At 43.7% G+C, this 25,512-nt stretch overlaps 1 protein-coding gene across 2 annotated transcripts in view; it reads right to left on the bottom strand.

Moving 5' to 3' along the window:
* plcg2 (phospholipase C, gamma 2) overlaps positions 1–24,849 on the bottom strand; it is a 47,268-nt gene extending 22,419 nt beyond the window's left edge. The window contains exons 1-18 of one of the 2 annotated variants that reach the window (XM_031868132.1): positions 24,429–24,849; positions 14,081–14,272; positions 12,673–12,822; positions 10,448–10,541; positions 10,317–10,364; positions 9,919–10,003; positions 9,728–9,808; positions 9,584–9,627; positions 9,398–9,470; positions 7,645–7,746; positions 6,191–6,309; positions 5,264–5,349; positions 4,991–5,108; positions 3,467–3,635; positions 3,264–3,359; positions 2,647–2,733; positions 454–623; positions 122–322 (exon numbers count right to left, since the gene is read on the bottom strand). In XM_031868132.1, coding sequence (XP_031723992.1) covers positions 122–322; positions 454–623; positions 2,647–2,733; positions 3,264–3,359; positions 3,467–3,635; positions 4,991–5,108; positions 5,264–5,349; positions 6,191–6,309; positions 7,645–7,746; positions 9,398–9,470; positions 9,584–9,627; positions 9,728–9,808; positions 9,919–10,003; positions 10,317–10,364; positions 10,448–10,541; positions 12,673–12,822; positions 14,081–14,264 — 1,907 coding nt within the window. In that variant the 5' untranslated portion in view covers positions 14,265–14,272; positions 24,429–24,849. Of the gene's footprint in view, positions 1–121; positions 323–453; positions 624–2,646; positions 2,734–3,263; positions 3,360–3,466; positions 3,636–4,990; positions 5,109–5,263; positions 5,350–6,190; positions 6,310–7,644; positions 7,747–9,397; positions 9,471–9,583; positions 9,628–9,727; positions 9,809–9,918; positions 10,004–10,316; positions 10,365–10,447; positions 10,542–12,672; positions 12,823–14,080; positions 14,273–24,104; positions 24,398–24,428 lie in introns of those variants that run through there. The other variant, XM_031868133.1, reaches the window with a different exon arrangement.
* Between the last annotated feature and the right edge of the window lie 663 nt (positions 24,850–25,512).

Below are 25,512 nucleotides of genomic sequence, written 5' to 3'. Positions count from 1 at the left end.
TATACACACACACAAAAATTATACTACGGTATGATAATTAGTTGCTAGCTTACATTGTATATAGATTTTTAGCCAGTCCCCTGTGATGTATCAGACTGATGTTTGTTCATGTATGACAAACCCTTTTTGTAGGTGTGGGTTGGGCTGCGGTACAGCGTCGGTGACGCGCAGTTCAAAGTCTTGGCAGCGCAGCGGGTTTGCTCTGTAGTGCTGGATCACAGAGTACACGCTGGGAAAGTGCAAGTTTGGCGTCAGGTAGAAGTACGTGTGTCCCCCCTCTGAACCCGAGCGAATGCGACAGTGCTGGACCTTCCCGCTGCGCCTGAAATACACGCAGAGGACGAGTGCGTTAGAGAAACACACAATAAATTTAAATATATTACACAATTACAAAAAAAAACACAGTCCTTAAGTTTTCGGTTGGCCATGAGATCAAAAGACTGGATGTTGTACCAGAAGGAGAGGGTGAGGTCTGTGTGATGGGTATCACTCGGTCGGACCAGGAAGGTACCATCTCTTCCCCTGGTCTCTACACAGTAATCGTGAATCAGTCGCTCGGCCATCAGCCTGCCTTCCTTCAGACGACCGTGAAACCATGGCTCTGAACAGTGCATGTCCTGGTACTGAGAAAGATGACAACAACACTGGTTTGACATGTTCTTATTGTTTCTTGTAAGAAAATCATCACTGACCAATATATAATGCTAATAATTCTTTCTCCCATATATTTCCTTGTCAGCAACATTTGTCTTTGACAATAATAATCACATCAGAAAAAGGACTTCAGTTAAACTACCTCAAAGTCACCTTGAAGTTATGTTTACATTTAGTGTTTTCTTCCCAAAATGCATTGTGGGTTTCCATTCATTGCATAAAACAAAAAAAGCTGGTTTTATGAATATTTTGCATGGTTTAATCAGCAAATGCTGCGTTTCTTGATGCATTACCAGCACCACACAAACAATATGGGAACACACTACTCCATAGTGCTACCAGTGGTCAAGTAATTAGACAGGGTGCCTTTCACCTGGTCTTATAATTAATCATAACCTCTGTACTGTGGGCAGAGGAAAGCGTTTCCGAGTGGTATTATTGTTGGCTGTCGCAAAGGCAACAGCATCGCTCTCCGATTTCCTCAGAGCCTAGCAACTACCAACGACACAGGACTCCCTGCATCTTGTTTCCCACAGTTACTTTGGTTGTCCGTCTTTCTTCTACTGGGGGCAATAACGGCAAAGAACTTGTATTGAGACTCTTCTAACTGGGGATAGCTACCGATAGCTACCAGGGAAAACATAAGCACTATCCTCTTTCTGTTTTGGTGGCGCAATGGTTGACGCCAGAGGAGGCTGGTCCATAGAGGCTGCTCCTCCTCTATTTTTTTAGAGTAATTGGTTGAAATAAACCTTTACCAAATCTCAGAATAATTTATAAAATATTTGTTCCATTATGTGGAAAACCAGGGGGAAAAGCCAAGCAGACCCAGCACAGGGGGTGGATCCCCAAGCTCAGGTTGGGGGAGGTAATATAGAGGGAGTCTACTATCCAGTTCAGGTACTGCAGCCACTAAGCACGTGGCATTGGTCACACCTGCAGCCCACCAGGTGATTAGAGTGAGCATATGTTCACAGAGCTGGGAAGCAGCAGCGGCAGACAGACTGGGAAGAAGATAAGGAGGATGTCCTGAACCACTTGAGAGGAGATGCATCAGACGGGAGGTAATCCAGCAGGCTGACCTCTCTCCTCTACCCTACCCACACAGTATGAAGGAACTGTCTCACACATTAAGTGCAGCTGTACTTGAAACGATCACCGCTCCACGGCCGACCAACCAGCCAGACCTGCTGGTCCAAACAATACCGAACTTCCCCAGGGAGGAGAGCCAAGATAGAAGCTAAGCTAACCCAGCTAGGACATGAGGCTACTCCACTACCCAGCATGCTGCTGGCTGTCTGATGTTCTGTTGCAGAAAAATAAGATGAATGAAAGCTTCATGAATGTTTCCATGATGTCGAATTTCTAATGTGGAGATGTCGGCCATATTGCCCAGAGAATTGTTGTTGGTGCTGCTGTTTACATTCCTCCTGATGCAAATTTTAAAAAATGCACTACTACTACTGTTTTTGTTGGTCATGTTTTTCTTATGAAGTAAATAGATTACAACTGCATTTCGTTGTGGATCCCTGTGTTGCATAACGACAATAAATGTTCCTTGAATCCTTCTAGGGGGGGCGCAGCAGCAGCAGAGCTCCGCTTTGATTGTTTTTAAAAAGTCTTGTAAGCCATTGTTTTACTGATTTTTTTTCATTGAACATAGTAAGAAAGCATAGATAAGTTACCAACTAGTGTAAAATAACATGACGCTGTGGGTTGGTTTTCCTCCTGTGATCCACAATCTTTTAAGTCAGCAGCCACCACTGGACTTTTGTGCCGTAAAGTGGGCCTTCATTTTCCCGGGAGATCGTACCCGCTGGCAGACATAATAGTATAGTGAAAGCGAGGCTTATGGAAGCAATCTAAACGCAGACGGTGTCAATATTCTACAGACATTACATTGTGCAATCAACATTTACTTCATAATGATAAGTTAAAGCAGAAAAAACAATGCCTAAAAAAGTTACAGGTAAACTCTTGTCTTTTTTTTACCTTCCTGGGATCTTCTTCCTCCTCCTCATACTCCTCTGCATAATACAGCTTGTCATCAGAGATCACACAGTAGTGCTTGTTCCACCGCTGAGAAAGACAAATGGAAATTGACATTTTAAACTCCACATGCAAACAAGCTGCTAATACAGGGAACTTTTCAAGCGCAACATGCAGTAATTTCAAATCAGAAATGACTCACTGAAGCTGAAATACAAATTGTTTCTTCACATCAACAAGGAAATCCCAACAATGATACACATCGTTGAAAGTATACGCTCATAATTTCACATTAATAATGAGGTTGTTTCAGTGATTATTTCTGTCTGTAGGATAATCTATGAGACCGGAACTACTTCTGCTACAACAGCTGCAATATCTCATTTACACGTGTCTTTGTAGCACTAAAATATAACATCAGAGAGAATTAACTAGGGGATTTTAGTGAGACCAAACATAAAATGTGTGTTCCTTAATTTATTATAAAGGTTTGGCAAAACAGGCCTCATGTGTGATGTAAAACAGGTCAACACCGATCATCCTTATGTTAGGAAATGCATGTTAACACGAAAGGGAGTCTCAGCTACCTCGCCGAGCCCATTTGACCCCTCTGACAGTACCTGATCCACAGGGTCCCAGATCTCCAGATCTCCTTGTTTCTGCCCCTTCCTGAAGTCTCTGGTGGTTCCTCCTCCCTCCACACTCAGCTTCTTGTGCTGCACAAGGAAGAAACAAGAAGAGCGCAGTCATTAGGAATGATAACAAAACCTTCTCGCCATCGAAACACAAATTCCACTGACACATCGGTGTGTTTAGACAGTACCTTGAGTATGATTTTGCCCTTCAGCTGCGTGGGTGACGGTAGCTGCTCAGCCATCTGCTCCACAGGTTCAGTCAGCAGTTTGTCTCCAAACACGTCTCTGAAGATGCGAGCCATCTGACGCTGCTGCTCCACAGAGCAATGCTCCTCTATGGACAGGATCAGTGGGAACCTAATAGAGAGACGACATGGTTGAGAAAATGGGTTGGCTGTAAGATGACAATGTTAATAGGAAGATTTGGAACACGAAATTCAAAATCCAGACCATTAATATATCAGCAAACAACTATTAGCTATGTAAAGATATAATGGAGTGATGGCGTCTTGAGCAGATAATGAAGTCACTCACCCTCTGTGTGTGTTGTAGTCAGAGCTTCTCTTTGGTTTTGTTTACATAGCCGGTCCGGCCCCGCCTGCCATTTATTGCATGTGACTCCCTGGCTAGCTGACTCGCTCTGACTGGCTAGCCACTCGTTCTGAATGGCTAGCCACTCGCTCTGAATGGCTAGATGACTCGCTCTGACTGGCTAGCTGACTCGCTCTGACTGGCTAGCCACTCGCTCTGAATGGCTAGCCACTCGTTCTGAATGGCTAGCCACTCGCTCTGAATGGCTAGCCACTCGCTCTGACTGGCTAGCTGACTCGCTCTGACTGGCTAGCCACTCGCTCTGAATGGCTAGCTGACTCGCTCTCATACTGCGGTTACAGCTGACCAACCCACAACAACGCCCGCCCTCCGTTTCCCCCCTCAGGTAAACACTGTTTGCTCTGTCAGCACTGTTGCCATTGTTTGCACTGTTAGAACCTTTAGTTTTTTTTCTCTATGTCAAAATCAGCAAAAAAAGGTTGAATATATTGATGCATGACGGGAATGGGACTTGATGCAATTGTTCAAAGTAATTTGACTTTGACATTATTTAGTTAAAAAAATAAATAAAACAAAAATGTACTCAACCAATGGTCTTAAAGTGGCTTAATCACCTTTTGTTGGGTCAAAAACTAAATGTTAAAACCACAATTCCTTGCACAGTGCATTAGAAAAAACATAAAAAAACAACACCTTGATGGAGTTTAAATGACATCAAATAATATTAAAATCATTTTGCAATTCAAATTTAGAATAGAATCAGTGAGGTGGGTAAAAAATGTATGCAAATTCCCCAAATAAAGTTGAATGGCAGTGAGCTTAATGAGGATTACAAAAGTTAATAGAAGAATTCAATCAAAATAAAAAATATAGATATTTTTGTATTTGTGTTTTTTGATACTATATGGACTATATATATTTTTTCAAATCATGAAACCTTTATCTATCAAGCCCAGTACAACCACAACCACACCCCAGATATATTGCCCCAAGGGCACCTGCCCAATTTAAAATTAACTAATGTTGTTTTACATGGATTCATATCGGCTAGAAAGTCAACTCTGAAAGCTGCCATTTGTGTGTGTGTGTGTGTGTGTGTGTGTGAAAGAGTCATAAAGTGACAGATACAGTATAGTGACAGTGTTTTTTGTGGTTCTTACTCTGATGTGACAAAAGCGTGATCGTTAATGGCTTTGACCACATCCTCAAACTTGATCTTGGTCGTCCTGGTCCAGCCGTGGTAGATGATTGGCTCCCCGGGCCCTTCCCAACAGTCCACTGGACAGATTCAGTACAACACAAAGCACACACAAAACAGGTGTTGATAATATAAAATAAAGCATTCGTTATTATCATTTTACCCCTACTCCTGGAAATGAAACTCCGAAATGTGAATTAAATACATTAATGATCTTGGGGTGGACTATACTGACATTCAACACAGCGGCATCCCAGACGCAGACAGCGCACATAAGCTTCTGTGGACGACTCACTACGAAGCTGGTCACCGGTCAGGTAGCTGTTGAAGGACACACGACACAGGAGACGTGCTATAATATGTGCATATTTTTCACAAAATGAAAAGGTCATGTATTGTTACCTCTGCTATGAAATGTTTTGGTGAGCAGTGTATCTGGTACCACTCTCTAAAAAAACAGGTTTATAATGTGTAACTTATTCATGTTAATAAACAATTGGCTACCGCTTTATGGATCGGCTATAAACCATTAACGAGAACAATGTTTGGGTTGCCAGATCACGAAAAAAACCCCACTCCTGGATCAATGAGTGAAGCCCCAGAAACTTAAACCCTGCATTTCCCATAATGAAACTAATATTATATTTATATTAGACCCTCACGGTTCGTTAAAAGACACATTTTAAAACTCAATTGCATATATTTTTAATGCAGAGTTTTTGTTATAAATTTGTTTCCAAACCCACAGCAAACTAACTTAATTGTTTCTCAGACATGACAAAGCTCCTCCAGACAATCACAGTCAATCAATAGACATGTCTCACTTTCTAATGAGCCATCGGCAAAAGTTAGAAAATCATCTGTGAGATTAATAGGTAATTTATGTATGTCTGTGCAATAATCCACCAACAATGCGGTGGTGAATGGAAGATATTTTTCATGATTGTAGGAAGCTGGATAGGAAGGTGAACCCCAACTTGCTCCAGCAGCCTCTGCCATCAAGTGTATGCATTTGTGTGTGAATGGGTAAATGTTAGCATGTAGCAGAAGCACTTTGAGTGGTCAGAAGACTATTAAGGCGCTATACAAATGCAAGTCCATCTACCACTTTGATTTACTCCATTATGACTTGTGTAGTGCATGTGTGTGGAGTCATACTGACGTGTTGTGTGAGGAGCTGATCCAGTAATGGGACAGAGGGTTGTTCATGTCCAGGTTGCTGATCTCTGAGAACTTCTCATCCCACACAGAGTTCTCTTTGGAAAAGAGGAAACTGAGGAACTAGAGGTGGAGAAAGGCTTCAGACTTAAGAGGATAATCATTATTTGTGTGATTCATTTTGTGTGATTCATTTTAGTAATGATGCAACTTCATTACGTTTTCAGCATTATTTTTCTAGGCCAAACAGTCAACTTCTTATCTTACTTTTAACACAAAATTCACATAATATGCCTATAGATCAGTGAACTGCATTCCTACAAATAACTATGTAGCCTGCAATATCCTGCCAAATTCAGCTCAATGTTACATAAAATGCATGGAGAGGATAAAAATGACTGACTTGGTGCCAAATTGCTTGATCACAGTTAGGCCTGCCACGATAATTACGTTATCATCTTATTGTACCATATATGGACATGACCTCGATCATTTTAAGTTATTCATTTATTGTACCATATATGGACATGGCCTCGATCGTTTTAAGTTATCGACTTATTGTACCATATATGGACATGACTGTGATCGTTTTAAGTTAACTTATTGTACCATATATGGACATGACCTCGATCATTTTTATATTATTAACATATCATACCATATATGGCATTTTCCCCATCATTTTTACGTTATCGATTTATCGGATATTAGTGGGTACGTTTGCTCAAAAGATTTCTGCTTCGTCTTCACATTGCTGCTTTTAATAATCCTCACGGCCTCTGAACATATGAGACACTGGTTTTGAACTGCCCGTGGTAAGAATGAACATATAAATAATATATGAACATGACCTTGATCATTTTGATTTGTAATTGACTTATTGTATGATATATGGATATGATCTGGATCATATATAGACATATTGCCCGTTATGTTTACATGCATGTTTACACAAGATTATCACCAACATTCTAAAACGAAACTTTAAAATAAAAAGTAAACTTCATTGCAATCGTCATATACATACAAGTACATACGTGACATTTTATCCCTGCATTTAACCATCCCTAAGCAGCATTTTAGGAACAGTCTGCAGCTGTGAACCAGAAAACAACTTCAGGTTCAGTGTCTCGTTCAAGGACACTTTGACATGTGACCATCTCTATCCTCTGAGCCAAAGTGATGCCAGAATAGACAGAAGGGTTTTCACACACCAAAAAACATTGTGCAGAATTATTTTTTAAAAGAGACAGAGAGTTGATTTTGTTATTGTTTTGGTTGTGTGGTTTTATTTTAGTTAAGTTCAAATTATTCTGATTATTCTAATATTTGTTTCACATTCCAATGTCTAAATATTCTGAATAAAGTCGACTCAATAAAGTGAGTCGTGACAGGCCTAATCACAGTCTGTTATACATCTCTGTTACACACAATAATTGCAGGCACAAAGCAGAATACCTCACTGACGGTGAACTCTGGATCATTGGTTTTTCTCATGGTGTCATCGATGAAGGTGGTCATCAGCTCTCTGACTTGGTTCAGGTCACTGGCCCAGGATTCCTGAGGGATGAAGGGACAGAAAAAAAGAGATAGATATATTGTCTGAGATCGGCCTTGAAAAGATTTTATTAATGTTTAATTCATTCATTGGTCATTGGTGCTTTTTATTTATAGACACCAAATTTTTCACTACTTGTGTACATTGTAGACCGTTCTATTCTTGCCCATTATTTGCCCAGCTTTGTCAAATTCCTTGTATGTGTACACATACTTGGCTTATAAAGGTGACTCTGATTTATTCAAACTGACAGCAAAAATAAATTTAGGCCATAAATGAAATCATGTCTGTCCTTTGAAAGCATGAAAGGTCAGTTTCCTTCACTGTGAATGATGACAGGAACCGGTTCTACTATGATAACTAGTCATGAATAAAACCAAGCATTACAGTTGAGGTGGGATGTAGTTTGTGGATGATTTACTTAGAATTTGGCACCAAAGGTGATGACAGTGGTAAATGTATTACATAGGCCATGTAAGGACAATTGAACTTGAAAAAAAATTAAATAGTGATAAAAGTACCATTCGATCAAACCATTAGCCAAATGATAATGACAATTTGAACTTGTTTGTATGGGACTCAGACGTTTGAGGTCAGAATTTTTGGCATCAACCGAAACTGGTTCTCAATCATATCTAGTCATTGGACAAAAATCTATTTGGAGTACCTCAGGGGTCAATTCTGGGTCGTAATTTATTATTCCTATACACTGTATGCTCTCACTTGGGACTATTATTTACCACCATGGCATCTCATTACCTTTTTATGCTGCCTATAAATCCCATTGACTTTGGTATGCTATTCCTAAAAGACTGTTGTGTTAATGTCAAAAACTGAGCATCAAATAATTTTCTTTAATGAAACAGAAGTTTGTCTTATTGGTCGCAGTATATTTAAGAATGCCAAATCTAGCCTTTATATTCTGACCCTAGTTTTAAAGCTGTTTCAATTGGGGTTTTCAGAAATTTGCTAATTTCTTTAATTTTTTAGGTTGAAGCTGGGGTAGGCGATATATTTTTCCGTAATAACCTTTTAGCATATTGTTATTCAAGTGGTTTGAGACTGATCTAGAATTCCTCTTGGCTCTGTTTTCAGGCTTTAGAAAATCTCGACTTTGGCCAATCACAGGTGATTTCAGAAGGAGGATGTTCCTATTTGCTGTTCTACAAATGCAGATGCCCGTAAAAACGTCAGAAAAGTTGCTATTCCACCATTGGTAACAGCTGCCAACACTGCAAAGCAACCCCAAAAAGGATGACGGGCTTATCAAAAAGAGAGTCTGACAATATTGGTGCAGCGTTTCAGGGATGGAGAGAAAATGTTGCTAATAGTTTAGCCTTCTGGTCACCGCTGCTGAGGCAGATATCTTAGCTCGCTAAAGCCTCAAATCACTGTGTGTCATCTCAAAGGGTTTTACAGGCCGACAAGTTTGCAAAGAAAACAGGACGGTAATTCTTATAGAATTGCTGCTATATAATGGCATCAGGAGCACAGTCACAATGTTTGAAATGAATGACTAGTACTCATACAGGTTACTGTATGAAGTGCATGCATATGCCCATCAATCAACTATTCTCTCTCCACTTGGCAGACACAAAAAAAACACCATCTCTTTTTTCAGGTGTACTAATCATTCACTGTAGCTTATTTTACCTTTTGCTGGTAGGTGAGGAATCGTTGGAAGTCAAGGAGCAGAACTGCTGAGGCATCTGGTTTATCTGTGTTACTGTATAATGAAGAAGGGCAAACACACAGTCATGCTGACAAAATACACACTATCTTTACACGCTTTTCATTTACATCAGTGTTAGCAAAGATGAGGGGAAAAAAGGAGCTCACCCCAAAATAAAAGCACACGATTCCTTTTTGAACTCATCCAGGATCTGAGTTTAAAATATAATATGAATGAAAATGCTGGAATAACTCATGTGCAATAATATATACAGTATGTATTTACTCCAATGTGATTCAATACAGACTCACCTCATTCTGTTCAAACATTATAAGGTTGTAAAATTTATGAAACTGCACAAAGTCCAGGCGGTCTTTCTTTCCTCCTACTTCCTGTGAAAGCAGAACAAAAAACAAAGCCCTGACTGAGAAAGATAGTTGGAATATTTTGCATTCTAGAATAGACTAATAGTCCTCTGGTTGACGAAAGAAGACAAGAGTACCAGGAATTTGTCTTTGATGGAACGAGAGCTGGGGGGCTTGTAGTTGATGGAAGCTAGTAGAGCCTTCAGCTCCTTCATGGAGATGCTGGGCAGGACACAAACATGAAATGTGCATCACGTGTGCATCGAGCCCCATGATCATAAACATGCATTCAATATGTGTTATTGTGTGTAAAATATTTAGCAAAAAAATAAACTTTTAAGTTTTCAGCAGTTAAGACAAAGAATGTGATCAGCAGCCGTGCAATGCAACATGGTCCTATGGAATCTAATAATTTAGAAAACACACTTTTTACCATTGAGAATTTTGTCATATCATACCAGTCATAAGACACAATATTGATCTTTAGCATGCATGTACAGAGCTAGTCATGTATGAGTAACCAGATCATACATACCTGTGTGTTTTGGTCTGATTGACAGAATACATCTGCTTCCTCAGCCAACTGGAAGAAAAGGAACACAAACGGATGAATTAAGAGGTGTGTCTTTATCACTAGTAGCTGTGTGAATGTGTGTGTTAGTCTACCTCTCGATAAGAACCGGAGTCGGAGCTTCCAGTGTCTCCTGCCTCAGCAACTCTAGTCCTATCAGCCATTTCTGTGCTTCCTCAACAGAATCAGCTGGAAAATGAGCAAAACAGAAAGTATTACTATACTACGTATCTGCTCCGCTGTTTAGGAAATACTTTTCGCCGGTTTAGTGGATTTGGAGCTTGTCATGGTTAAACGTTGTGTAATAGTGGAACTTGTTGGCCAGAGAGGTTGGAAGGAGATATACATTTCTAAAATGTTACATTTCTACGTAAAAACCAGATGGCAAACTCTGGTTCTGCCGAGTGAAGCCAATGGGGCGACTCCTCTGGTTGTATAGAAGTCTATGAGAAAATGACTCTACTTCTCTCTTGATTTATTACCTCAGTAAACATTGTAAACATGAGTTTATGGTCTCAATCTCTAGTTTCAAGTCTTCTTCAATACAGCATAATGTTCATTTAGTAAATGATGGTCCATTTAGAGTCAAATAGGCCATAAAGCAGGGAATGCTTTAGGGCGGGCTTACTGTGATTGACAGGTCGCTGCCGCTACCAGAGCCTATGCGGCGTCTCTCTGTCACTCCTCCGCATTCCAGATATGGTAACTTCCGTTTTATCAGTTAAAAAAGACAACATGGCGACGGCCGTAATCCAAGATGGAGACAGCAAAATCGCCGAACTGGAGGCTTCATAACGACAGTCCACAAACCAATGAGTAACGTCACGATGACTAGGTCCACTTCTAATATACAGTCTATGGTAAATGCGATCCGGTCTCTGTACGACTGCAGTAGGAGCTGTGTCCGCATTCTCGGCAAGAGAAGTCAGACACGTTCCCGGTGGGTGTTGGCCTCCGCCAAGGCTGCCCTTTGTCTCCGGTCCTGTTCTTGACTTTCATGGACAGGATATCTAGGCGCAGCCTGGGGGTGGAGAACGTCAGGTTCGGGGGTCTCGGGATCTCCTCTCTGCTGTTTGCAGATGATGTGGTCCTGTTAGCCTCCTCGGATCGTGACCTCCAGCATTCACTGGGGCGGTTTGCAGCCGAGTGTGAAGCGGCGGAGATGAGAGTTAGCACCTCCAAATCTGAGGCCATGGTGCTCTGCCGGAAACCGGTGGATTGCTCCCTCCAGGTGGGGACGGAGTGCCTACCTCAAGCGAAGGAGTTCAAGTATCTCGGGGTCTTGTTCACGAGTGAGGGTAAGATGGAGCGGGAGATCGACAGACGGATCAGTGTGGCTGCAGCAGTAAAGCAGGCGCTGCACCAGACCGTCTTGGTGAAGAGGGAGCTGAGCCGGAAGGCAAAGCTCTCAATTTACCACTCGGTCTACGTTCCTACCCTCACCTATGGTCACGAACTCTGGGTCGTGACCGAAAGGACAAGGTCGCGGCTACAAGCGGCCGAAATGAGCTTCCTCCGTAGGGTGGCCGGGCTCAGCCTTAGAGATAGGGTAAGGAGCTCGGTCATCAGGAGGGAGCTTGGAGTCGAGCCGCTACTCCTTCGCGTCGAAAGGAGTCAGCTGAGGTGGTTCGGGCATCTAATTAGGATGCCTCCTGGACGCCTCCCACTGGAGGTTTTCCAGGCACGTCCAACTGGGAAGAGACCCCGGGGAAGACCCAGAACACGCTGGAGGGATTACATCTCCCAGCTGGCCTGGGAATGCCTCGGGATCCCCCAGAATGAGCTGGAACATGTTGCCGGTGAGAGGGAGGTCTGGGTCAGCCTACTTGGCCTGTTGCCACCGCGACCCGACCCCGGATAAGCGGAGGAAAATGGATGGATGGATGGTAAAGACCTGGGGCGATAACATTAGCAGAGTTTGTTTGCACTTCATTAACTAGCGTTAGCACGTCTATGCTACTGAAAGCATACTTAATGCATACACATGCTGCTTTAGCATTTTAATGATTGTAACACTGAATAAAGACCTACCCGGCTTTACAGGAACAGTGTTGTTAAATGTGGTGGTTCACTTGTGAGTTTGTTCATGTCATTGTGTTAATTACATTGATTTTGACTATATGCATTGTCCGTCATGCTGGCGTCATAATGAGGTTATGAGGAGGTGGTTCAACTGTAGTAGGACAGCACTGAAGGCCCAGGTATAGAATACACGGCCGGCCACTGGGTTTGACACAGGACAAAAACAGCGGTCCAACACAATACTACAGAAATCCACTTCTGATCAAAAGTAATTAGAACAAATAAATAAAGATCTCACCTCCCAGACTGAGGGTGTTGAGAACAAACAGTGAGCCGTAGAAGATTGTGAAGCAGGTGTTTTCATCGTGTTTGTCCTTCCCATCTTTAAAGCGCTCAAAGTCCTTGGAGTTCCTCCCTGGACGAACCTCTCTGATCTCAAACAGGTCCACTGAAACACAGCACACGCATATTTCTGGCGTAAGTCATCATCTCTGCTGGGGACGAATGTCACAGCCTGTAGAGTCTGAGAGCACCAAAAACGCAACTCCTGCAACTTATCCCAGGTTCACAGTCTGCATTAGAAATGTGATTCATTCAACAAAGATCCTTCAACACGTAACTAAGTTACCTGGTTTATATGTAATGGTAACCAAAATTACCTTGATATTTTTATGAATGTAATATCAATTTCTGTAATGATTTTATATTGTACTGAAAACTCTCAGTTAACTCAAAATTTAGTTCAAAACGTGACACTTCACATTCACTTATCCCTTAACACAGAGAAAATACCAACAAAGGGTATCAGAGCTCAAGTACAAGTCTAAACTAAAAAGCCACCTGGCTAATACATTTGCTAGCACCGCAAGCTAGGCTACAAACTAGCATGCTAATACGAGTCGGTAATTAGAATAAAAAATAACAGCGTTTACTGTATTTCTCATTAAACCAGTTTTACTCAAGTTGTTCATCAAATAAACCATTTGCATTTTATAACATTTATTTCCCAAGTTTTAACAGTTTACCCACCTGACAACAATGACAACGGGTAACACACATTAGCACATAGAATGTTCTAGCTTCCTCTCTCTTAAACCAAACCACGACGACGGACCCCAAGCCGTCATCTACAGGTTGAACTGTGTAATAGCATGTAAACTATAATTTCAGTAGATAGGATTAATTCAGCGTACCTGTAATGAGTTAGTGAATATTAAATGTAAATAAATTTTAAAAATGAAAGTCTGCTTTTACCTAAACTTAGAGCCCAATGGCTTTAAGGAGAGACAACCCAGGTGTATAGGGTGGAAAGTACAGGCCTAATAGATATCATCCATGAAACATCCCCAGGTGATTACTTACACTAAGACAATTATTATTTATTATTACAAGTATTCTGAAATTGTATGTTAAGATATACAAATGATGCATTATCTTCTTAAAATGTGCACTAATTTGCATACATTTTCAGGAACTGGATCTGAAATGTTATGTTCAAATATACCAACGAGGTATTATCTAATGGTAACTATTGGTGAATTTAGGAGAAATCTACAGACACAAATCGACAAAGTAGTAAAATAAACACTTAAATGTAAATGTGTATCTTCCCTTAATGGTGAAGAGATATTGTTACTGCGTTTTGAAAAATGCTCCAATAAACCAAGGAGATGATGATGATGATTTTTCATTGTTAATATACTCACGGACACCATCAGTTTTGTCTGCGGTGCGTGTCCACGCCACCTGCCGGGTCTCCATGATGACCTGCACGGTGAGCCGCTCCGCCTTCTGCCGGAACACCGTCATGACTACGCCCATCTCCATGTCCCGTTTGATCAGCATCTTCTTGTACTCCGTCATCTCACCCTGCTTCCCCGAACGAGCCATCTCTGCAGCTGAGACAGGACGGGAGAGACACACACGGAAACGCTCATTCACAGTGTAAAAGGCTTTGATTATGGAGGAAACGTCAAACAACATATCAACTGTTGCTAATTAATGGTAATTCTGTGAGTAACTAAATGACTTAAACTTGGCTGTTGTTGTGTACTCTGCAAGCTGGATTCTGTAAGTCTACAAAATAAGCATCGCTCTGTAAAACCACTCACCAACAACCGTGAGTGTACAGGAGTATTTTTGTATTTTGTATTTTTGACTCTTACTGATCGCTTCATGTTTCTCCCAGTTAAGTTCTGAAGAAACCTGTTTTTAAGCAAGGTTTTTTCAAGGGTGTTCCATGAAATGTTCCATCAAGAATCCGTTTCATCGGAAGAACCCTTCTTGGAAGAAAGAGTTTTTCAAGGATTGTTATAGGTTATAGGTTATAGTTTCAAAGAAAATCACTATTTTCAATGTATGGCTCGAGCTCCGAAACACCAACATCCTACATTTACCCATAATGCAACTTAAAAAGCGTCTTCAATTAAGACACTTTCTGCCTCCCAAATGCCCACTTGATATGCACACCAGTGTACTTGATTAACACTGGATATCTTCTGTCTCGCACATACGCAGGTCGAGTATTTATATCAACAAAGTCACCTGTGACCTCGGATGACCCCCGTCGTCTATAAGTTCCGGTGTCATCCTGAGATCAGTCCTTTTTCATCTTCTCGCTACGCAGGCTAGCTACCATGGTAGCATAAGCTTAAACAAAGATGTGTCTACGATCAAGACATATTAGAGTTTGTTGCGGTAGCCTTGTGACCACCGGTCGGATTTGCGGATCTCTCGCCCTCCAAAGGCTGCGACAACTGTCCGTCTTAGGAGGGAATGGCGTGTTTTCGCCGTTCAGACCATCGAGCCCCGGACGGGTGGACGCTCCTATCATCGGTCTTTCACCAATCTGATAAGGGCCACCTAAGTCGTGAAGACAGCAATCGGTGATATTGATTAACATTCTTTTCTATAACCGTTGTTCGTTTTCCACGGTTGGCAGAGCGCTTCTGCTCTAGCTAATCGAGTGGCGTGCTAACGAGAGCGTAGAATATACGCTGTCGGCCCGCCATTCACAGTGAGCAGAGTGTCGCTCAGGCTGACTTGGTGAGATGCTAGTTCGACCAGATCGACATTGACATTGTGTCCACTGATTTTGTAACATTACGGCTATCACAGTTAACAGAGTGTTTTCGCTCAGGCTAACTTGGTGAGACTAGTTCGATCAGATCGACATTGACATTGTGTCCATTGAGATTTATTTTTACACCTGACAGTTAGTAGTGTCCTCGCTTAGGCTAACTTGGTGAGATGCTAGCTAGACAAAGCTGATACTGGGACTGTGTCCATCGACTTTGTAACCTTACGGCTGTCACAGTTAACAGAGCATCCTCGCTCAGGCTAACTGGTGGGACACCACTAGTTTACAGCAACTGTACTAGTGAAGAGAGTGTCCTTGCTCCCCTCTCACTGCTAGGCTGGCCAAAGTGGAACACCTGATGCATGAGGTCGACCTCCCCCTGTCAGGGCAGCTGAATCCAGCCCAACCTACCCTGATCATTCGCATGGCGCTGGCACGCCTGCAGTGGGATTCACAGCAGCCGGAACCTCCGCCTGCAAGTGCCTTCTTGAGGCGCGTTCCCGCCCTCACCACCTTTTCTGTTGCTCCCTCTGAAGAATATCTGAGGGAGTCGCATGCATGCTGGAGAGACACCAGGGCTCTCTCTCCCGCCTTACATCAGATGGCCGAACCCTGACGGCCATGCAGGAGGTGGCAAAATTTGGCCTTGCATGTATGCCAGCCATTTAGCCGACTATTGCGTCCCTCATAGTTTCCCCTGAGGAGACTCTGAGGCCCGATGCCAGGTGCCCTCGTCCCCAACGTCGGGTCACAGATGACCTGCTATCCAGGGCTTATGACATAGCAGCGCTGTGGACCGTATCGGCAACTCCCACCTCATGATTGCCCTCTCAGCTTCTCTGCAGCAGGCTACTTTCGACGCTTCCGCCACCAGCCTCAGTGATGCTTCATTGCAGGCGTTTGCGCTCATGTCGAGGGAACTTGGACGTCTGATGTCCACCCCGGTCGGAGACATGTAGGAGAACCCTCAGTACTGTCCTAGTGGAACCTGGGGAGCTGTTCAGTTCAGCTGCTCTAGAGGCGTTTCAGCGGACTGTTCAAACTAGTCAGACCAGGCAGCAGTTCTCTGGTCTTCACAGGGACGTGCTCGCACCCCGCAGACCTAGGGGTCCCACTTCGGCCCCCCGAGGCCGTTTTCAGCCCCCAGCTCACCCCAGTAGCTGCCACGGGCCTCAGTGTCCCGCTGAGAGGCCGGCCCGCTACCAATACAACCCTACCTAAGTCCCCGCCAGGTAACCTCCGAACTTGGGGACTAACAGTTGTCCCCCCAAAGCCTCCAGAGGCAGGGGAGCCAGGAGATGATGTCTCCGGGCTGGCTGTCGTTTTTTTCTCCCAGCAGCAGATCAGCTACTGGGCAGCTCATGCTTCAGCCCCTTGGGCGGTGTCCACCCTAACATAAGGGTATAAGCTTCAAATCTGACGCCGGCCCCCCAACCTTCAGCCAGGTCAAAAATGACCCCATTGTGCATCACCAATCCGGCAAAATCCCTAAACCCTGAGCCAGGAGTTAGCTGCGCTCCCGGCCAAGGGTGCAATCGAGATGGCGAACCCCCGGTCACAAGAGCCCGGGTGTTCTACTCAACTTACTTTCTTGTAAAGAAGACAGGCTGCAGACTGCGCCCAGCCCTAGATCTGAAGGGACTCAACAAGTTTTCGAAGGTGTTGCCGTTTCACATATTGAGCACAGCAGACGCCCTTTGTGCTGTTTCCAAGGGAGAGTGGTTCACGTCTGTCGACGCCTATTCCCATGTAACCATGGTGTATCACCACAGAGTTTCTTCGTTTTGCCTTTTAAGGCCGTCTTTCAGTCCAGGGTGCTTCCATTCGGACTCTCCCTTCTCCCCACGGGTGTTCACAAGGTGTGTTACTGTTGTCCTTTCCCCCTGCAATCACAGGGCGTGAAAATACTGCCGTACTTAGACGATTGGCTGACCTGTGCGCCATCACGGCTTCAGGCGGCACAGGACACTGCTCGCCTTCTCTCACGTGGCCCGGTGGGGCTTCAAGGTGAACATGGAGAAGAGCTACCTGAGCCCTTCTCAGAGCATAACCTTCATTAGTGTGGTTCTATGAGGGCCTGTCTGTCGCCCCAGCGTGTGGGCGACATCCCCCACAACCTCTCCCCCTTCCGAGGGGGCAGACGATTGCCTTACATTCTTTTTTCCACCTATTGGGTAAACTGACAGCTGCCTTAACTGTCGTTCCCTTGGGTTTACAGATGGCTGAACAGCCTTCACTTGGACGCCAAGTGGCACAGACACAGGGCAATAGTAGTATCAAAACAGTGCCTACTCACTCTATCCCCATGGAGGGAGAGTGCATATCTGGCAAACGGTGTCCCCATGGGCTCTGTTCCATTCCGCCGGGAGATTGTCACAACAGATGCCTGCCTCTCAAGGCGGGGTGCAGTGTGGCAGAACAGGACTGCTTGGGGGCAGTTGTCTGCTCAAAGACCGCATGTCGATGTTCTAGAGCTAGCGCTCAAACACTTCCTGCCATATTTGAAGGGAAAGCATGTGCTTGTCCGTCGGACAACACCTCTGCTGTGTTTTCACATAAAGCATCAAGGGGGCACCAGATCTGCAGAAGTTACTACGAGTATCACCGTGCCCGCCTGACCAGCCTTCGGGCAATGTACCCACCAGGAGAACGGAACCAGGTTGTGTATTTCCTGTCCCATCACAAGCCTCCACCGGGAGAGTGGCGGCTACATCCAGACGTGATGTCGACCTACTGCCCCCACTGGTGACGGAGAGGACCAGTCCTCTGGGTCAAGATGCCCTGGCTCACACGTGACCAGAGGATCTTCTTTATGCCTTTTTCACCATTCTTCCCCAACCTCCTGTCGCAACTAGAAGGTCGGATTTGGCATCCCAATCCCTGCCGCCTTCAACTATGGGTTTGGCCCGACCGGATGCTGTTTGGCTGCATAAAACCAGTCAGACTGACTATTCTTAATGCCAGGGCGCGATCTACTCGTCTGCAGTACGAAAACAGGTGGAAGCTGTTTTCTGACTGGTGTGCGGTTCAGAACAAGGTCCGAGTACAGTTTCCCCTGCCTGCTGTACTTGAGTTTCTACAGTCCCTCCTAGATAAGGGCCGGTCTCCCTCTACCCTTGGAGTATATGTGGCCGCTATTTCGGGGCAGCATACTAAGGTCGACAATGACACAGTAGAGAGCCACAGACTGGTGTCCCTCTTCCTAAAAAAGGGGCTCAGTGATTGCGTCACCCGAGTGCCCCGAAGGCCCCTGCATGGGACCTACCCTTGGTACTGGACACCCTATGCTTGCCTCCCTTTGAACCCCTGGCACAGGCGGAACCGAGATGGCTATCGGCCAAAACATTTTTTCTCCTTGCCATCACTTCAGCTAAATGTGTAGGCGAGCTGCATGCCCTGTCGGTAAATGAATCATGTCTGAGATGGAACTCGGATGGCTTGGGTGTCACTTCGTGGCCTAATGCAGCATTTCTCCCAAAGGTGTTGACACGCTCACATATCAACCAGCCTATCCAGCTCGTGCAGTTTGACACCCCGCCCCCCCCATCAGGAGAGGAGAGGTCAAGGCTGCTGTGCCCAGTGCGGGCCCTCAGAGCTTATGTGGAAGCCACCGTTAGCATGCGGCGGTCGGAGCAGCTCTTTGACAGTTATGGTGGGCCTACGAAGGGCTGTGCTCCTTCAAAAACAGCGCCTATCCCACTGGATAGCGGAGGCCATTGCCTATACATACAAGGCGAGCGACTGCGCTCAGCCATCCGGGGTGAAGGGCCACTCTACCAGGAGTGTCTCCACATCATGGTCTGAGAGGTGTGCCTGTGGAGGATATATATGCTGCGGCCTCATGGGCATCACCGAGCACATTCACCAAACACTACAGAGTTAACGTTGCCACCCCTCACCCACTGGGGAGGGTTCTTTGGCCAATTTCCTCTGCCGGAGCTATACGAGGTAGTTACTGTGATTCCTTGTGACTCTGTTGATATAAGGATGAAATAGAACGAAAGTTACGAATGTAACTACGGTTCTATGAATCCTGGATGACCGCCAGAGTTCTTGGTCACTCGAAATCCCGTGAACTCGCGAGAAGATTCCGTAGGACTGATCTCAGGATGACACCGTAACTTATAGACGACGGGGGTCATCCGAGGTCACAGGTGACTTTGTTGGTATAAATACTCGACCTGCGCATGCGCGAGGCAGAAGATATCCACTGCTAAGCACTGCCTCTGGCGGTCATCCAGGATTCATAGAACCATAGTTACATTCGTAACTTTCGTTTGTAATGCAGGTTTTCTGTTTAACATTTTTAGCCTCAAGTCCAATCACAGACAACCCTGATGACACCATCAGGTTTTTTCAAACTTTGTAAAGCTTTCAAAGCTACAGGATAGAATTATTAATGAAATGTTTTCACCGGCTGATTAGCACTCCTTTCAACGAGTAAACTGAACTTGTTTGTAAAATTGTTGTAGGTCCCACTTAAAAATATAAATTAAAGCCATATCTAATACCCCGTGCTCACCAGGGCCCCTGCTCTCCTGTCTACCGGTTGTTTCTGTGTGTCCTCTCCAGCCCTCCTGAAGTGCCACCCACTTTTCCTCACGTACAAAAGCAGTAGTAATATCACATGCAAATGTTCGAGCTCAGATACAAATCTTATTGTGTGAGCGTGCTCTCTTTCTGCCTCAGTTCACTTTTATCAGTTTCTCGTCCTTTTTTCAATACAATTACGTACAGTATGTCAATCATTGTGGATTCCCCTGTAGATGTGGTGGTTTTGATTGAGGTGAAACTGACATTGGTTCGATAAAATAAAGCACATTTGAAGTCCCCACCGCTTAATCAGCAAATTTGTCAGTAGGTGGATGACAATTTCCCCCGACGCGGTGCATTTTTATGGCTCAAACGAACCAGGAAAAGACATGGTGCAGTGATGGTGCCAGATGAATTAGAAATAGTGTGGGCACATACTTTGGAAGTGTTGAAGGTCGACCTGGTATCTTCTCTTTAAATTGCAAATGAGCCGAAAGATATCGAAAGAAAACAGTGCTACGGGAGTTCTGTTGGATTAAGTGAGAAATAACGAGCTATTAAAGACAAGACAGAACCAATAAAGCCCATAAACACATTATTCGTCGGCACTGGGACCCCGTTCTTTATATATGAAAGTGTTTTAACATATGTTTATACTTAAGGTCCAGAAAGAATTCAGAAAAAAAGCTTATCATTATAAAAAGATGCAGATGAATTCATTGCTTATTCAAAAAATGTGAAACCACATATGTGTAAATATCCATTGCCTGCATTCAGCTACACTATTATATATGAAAGATGGAATCTGGTAAATAAAAAGTGCTCCTTAGTATTTTTGGAGGGACGTTAATGATTAATGGACATTATCACACAACCGGTCCCCTTGTGTTCCCTGCTGAAACCCGAACCCCTGTGAAGGGACTGTCCCTATTGGCATCACTGCAGCCTTGTTCAGATTAACTAAATGTCCTCATACTGGTGCTGCAGCAATGCATTACACAAATACTGTGGTGATACGGTGTTCACGTTACGCTCTCACAAGCACGCCCGCTTCAGGAAAGCCAGTGTTTATATGAAATGAGGATGTTGCTCTGTTGCTGTGTTATTACTTATACACACCGGAACACTCACACATATACACCGATGGAGTACATAGGTATTCACACAAATGCCTACAAACTCTTCTATGCTAAAAAGGAGCACATTTCATTTGCACAAAATTGCACTGGGTGGAAAATCCCCAGGTCAAAACTGCATGAATTGCATAAGACAAATCCGAGAAGGGGCAGAACAATTCTCACTGGTTAAAATAAACCACCGTGAAAGGCCAGAGGAATGGAAGATACGGTAGTTGAAAATAGTGTGGTTTATATTTTGTAGACTAAACCAAAAGTTCGTTTCACCAGAGTCCACTGACTGCAACCACAGTTTCTTTTATGAGCTTTAGGATTAAAGTTGAAAGTAAGCTTTATGTGTTCAAAACATGCTGAAGATATTCAAATGCGTTATCAATATACAAATCAAAACAAATGTAACCAGTTTATTACAAACTTAGTAACGGAACTTAAAGCTACATTACTCATTTGAAAAAGGATGAACATGGAGTTTATAATTGAATATGAAGGTATAAAAAAGAAACATTGCCGATTTTGAAGACAAAAGGAGAACTGTGATGCATGTAACTATAGCCCAAGTCACAGCGAGTGCAAAGAGTTTGCACTAGTTGTATTCAGCACAAGGGGAGTAACAAAATAATGAGAGAACACACACACGCACACAAACTCTTCTGTAAACACTTGATTGATGATGTGTAATGTGAAATGGTTGCTTGTAAACCCACAGCAATAATCTTTCAACTATACTTCTCTGCTGAGCTTTTTTAGCCTCTTTAAAGGTACGAAACGCACAAAATTCAGAACATATCTATTGCTTTCACACCGCTCTCAACATGGCGATGGCTTGCAGCTAACGGTGCAAACAGGGCAAACAACTGTAACAGTGCAGACAGCTAATGGTGCAAACAGGGCAAACAACTGTAACAGTGCAGACAGCTAATGGTGCAAACAGGGCAAACAACTGTAATGGTGCAAACAACGGTTACAGTGCTGAACAGTGAACCTGGGGAAGATGTTCTCGACAAGCTGTCACTTGATGTACTTCACACTTGGTGGGTGTTTCACAGTGGATCTCATGGAGTGCTTAGTTGAATTGGGTGCAATTTGGACACGTGACTCATTCAATATCAATAAACTTTGAATAAATTAATGAACTTCAGCATGTCGTCAGCAGTGGGGCTTTCATTGACTGCGGTTCACTTCTGCTGCTGGATGCTGGATATGCTAACAACCAAACCCTTCACTTCCCAGCAGCGTGTACCTGGTGTCAAGCACTCGGCCCCGAAAGGGCCACGAGCAATGAACGGCCGCCACGAGCAATGAACGGCCCCCCCCCCCCCCCCAACAACGTGGAAGCAGTAAGGCTTGATACTAACTTGATGCTTGATTATAACACTAATAACATTACCAGCAGCTAAATACCTCAAAGCCAAGCTCTACTTTTTAACCGTGGTGTTTATGTTCAAAGCAAGCGTCGAATACGCCTATTTTGGAAATGACCTCCGCTAAGTGTATTCACCATTGTTTCTGACTGCGATTAACCCCGACCAGGTTGTGTTTTTCACGGGGTGGATTTAGTCATTTAAGGGCCCTGGGCAAATGCCGTCTTGCTTTAGTTTTTACAATTTCTCTAACTTGGCATGTTGGCATTGACAGTTGTAGAAGAAGTAGGCTGACTAAAAAATATTGAAGTAAAACTATAAACTATTAATATCGCACATTAATTTAAGTTCCTGCATTCAACTGTTTACTTCAAGTGCAGAGTGAAAGAGAAGCATCATCAGCACAATGTACTGACATTTACACAGCTTCTAATTCTAAAACCATGCTGGAGAGTTTCCTGCTTTGGGGGCCTTTTGTAAGTTATTTGATGAGTTAGAATAGTAACATAATTCAATATTTTCCATATCTAAACATCATAATAAACCTATAGCTGTTTGGGGCCCGTTTAGTTTGGGGGTCTCGGACCTTTACCCAACGCTAAAATCTGAAATATTTGTTTCCCCCTGAACTAGAGTGTATTTCATTTCTGACCGTGACTAGCCGCGTGTCATGGCAGGCGTATTGCTGAGGACGAAAGGAAGCGCAGTGCTGAGTGTGAAGTTGTTTGCATGAGCGGTTCCAGAAAGCTGCAAGCAGCAACACCACAGGCCACATTCTGCCCGTTCTGAACAAGCGTGTTCTCATCGGCGCTGCTCTAACATACTGTGAGTCCAATCAAGACCTTCAGTCTATCATTGTTTGTCAGCTACTTGAAAGCATTAAGGAATGCCTACTATTCATTTTTTAGCCAACTATGCAGACATTCAGAGCTCTTTGTTTTGTTAGTTATACAAAATAGCAACTGCTTGTATCGGGGATAAAAGGCTCGAGCACAACGCTCAAATAGATCAAATGAACTTCCAGAGACATGTCAAACAGCCCTAATAGTTTTCTATCAATACGTATAGACACACATCTTGATATAATTCAACAACAAAACCCTTCTGGGGTAAAGATACGGTGAAGATATGATTTGAACTGAATGTACGATATACAACTAGGAAGTTCAGAAATCAGAAATGAAGCAAAAATGGTTCTGCATGGACCCAATAGGTGGTCACCCTGGCTTCACACCAAGCCCCTTTCTGTTCAAAGGGAATCACCATAAGAAGCAGAAATAATAAAATCATTTGTAACAAACTGCAATCAAAGTTTTGGCTTTGTCCTTGTCTTGGCTTGTCCTGAGTAGACATTGTCTTGCTGTATTATTCACACCATTTGTTTTGGTATTTTATTCCATGTGAATTTATAATAAATATGCAATGACCTTATAGTGAATAGATGTAAAGGAACTATGCAAAAATGTCAACACAACATTTCAGTTACTTGACTCTTCATCTACAATGTCTCCCCTATAAAGAGGCAAGACAATAGGGAAACCAAAACAAATTTGGTCACAACAGAAAGAAACATAAATGATTATAATACTAACTCTATACCTAAGCTTTCAAAGGGTCTTACCCCCAGAGAGGCGCCGTCAAAAGAATCCAGCAGCCCTGTTCGCCATTAGGGCCATAATGACATATAAGAAATAGATCCAAGTGTGATGGTGAACGCAGCAAACCGCCAGCTGCTGTTCTCGTGCGATTCAAGCCGGTTTAGCCGGTCTGACAGACAGACACGGGACCGACACCATGCTGTGAGCTATCAAGTCACACCAGCCCAGCAGAGGATATGCTGCTGCCGGTAAAAAGCGGATTTCCCCCTCTTCTTAACTGAACTCAGTCACACTCACACCACAGGCAGCATATAAAAAAGCACTTTTCAGCAAAGTGAAAGACTTACCTCACTAGTGAATTGGGTTGTGTTCTGCTCCCGCAACGTTCTAACTGGTCATGATTTAGAAAGTCATGAAATGAGGCTCGGAGAGGATGTAGAGTGTTGACAACAAAAAAGCAACAGGCCACCCGCAAAACGGTCAGTTCCTCTATCTGTGTGTACAAGGAAGTAAAAGTTAACTTGTATTACAAGCATAGCTTACAAGTTTTGCAAAAAAAAAAGGACCGGAAGCCAGGACGGTATCTATGCAAACGAGACTGTGCGGGAGGCACCGGGCGGGAGGCTCCGAGCCGTCAGCATGAAGACGTGTTCTCCATGTTCAGGAGCTCCGTGTCTTGTTTTAGTGGATGTGGTCTCTGATGCTGAGTGCAGCTTGAGGACGCAGAGAAAGCTGCGCCATCTTAAACGAACTCCATCTACATTATGTGTTAGACAGGTGGCTGTCAAACGGCGGCACGAGGACCCCTGCTTGTCCGTTAAGGTGGTCCAGAAGGTCCGCGGACTGCTAAGAATGCTCGCACTGACTTGAAAGAATGCTCGATTAAAAATGTTTAAAAGTGGGAAGGAAAAACAAAGATGGAAAACATGTGTTTTACTCGAATCTTTGATCAGTGCTGGAAGAAGTACTCAGATCCTACACTTAAGTAAAAGTACCACAGTTCAAAAATGATGTGTCTCGCTTTCAAAACCTTAATCAAGTTAAAGTTGTGTCAGCATTCTGTGCATAAAGTATCAAAAGTAAAAGTACGTATTATCATGGAGGGATTATTGAACGGGCCTACCGGGTACAGGCGCAGGGGCCCAAAGTGTCAGAGGCCCCCCTTCCCTTCACCTGCAAAATGTCACTCAAAGAGACATGTATGTGGTCATTTTGAGTCTCTTCCTGGTTCAAAGAGACAAAAAACTACTACAAAGTCTTTGTGTCTTGCTCCTGGTTAGTGGAGCCTTTGGCATGTCTGTGTACAGGGGGCCCATTGTCTCATAATTCACCAATGTGTATTATGCTTAAGAATGATCCAATTTGGAGTTATATTGTTATATTATTGGAATATTAGGACTGATGGATGAACAGAAATATGAATAGTATGAA

The sequence above is a fragment of the Anarrhichthys ocellatus genome, unplaced genomic scaffold (genome assembly GCF_004355925.1).
Source record: "Anarrhichthys ocellatus isolate YVR2014 unplaced genomic scaffold, GSC_Weel_1.0 scaffold41, whole genome shotgun sequence".
Lineage (NCBI taxonomy): Eukaryota > Metazoa > Chordata > Actinopteri > Perciformes > Anarhichadidae > Anarrhichthys > Anarrhichthys ocellatus.
The sequence above is the reverse complement of the archived record's forward strand: the minus strand, read 5'-3'. Positions and strand labels throughout refer to the sequence as shown.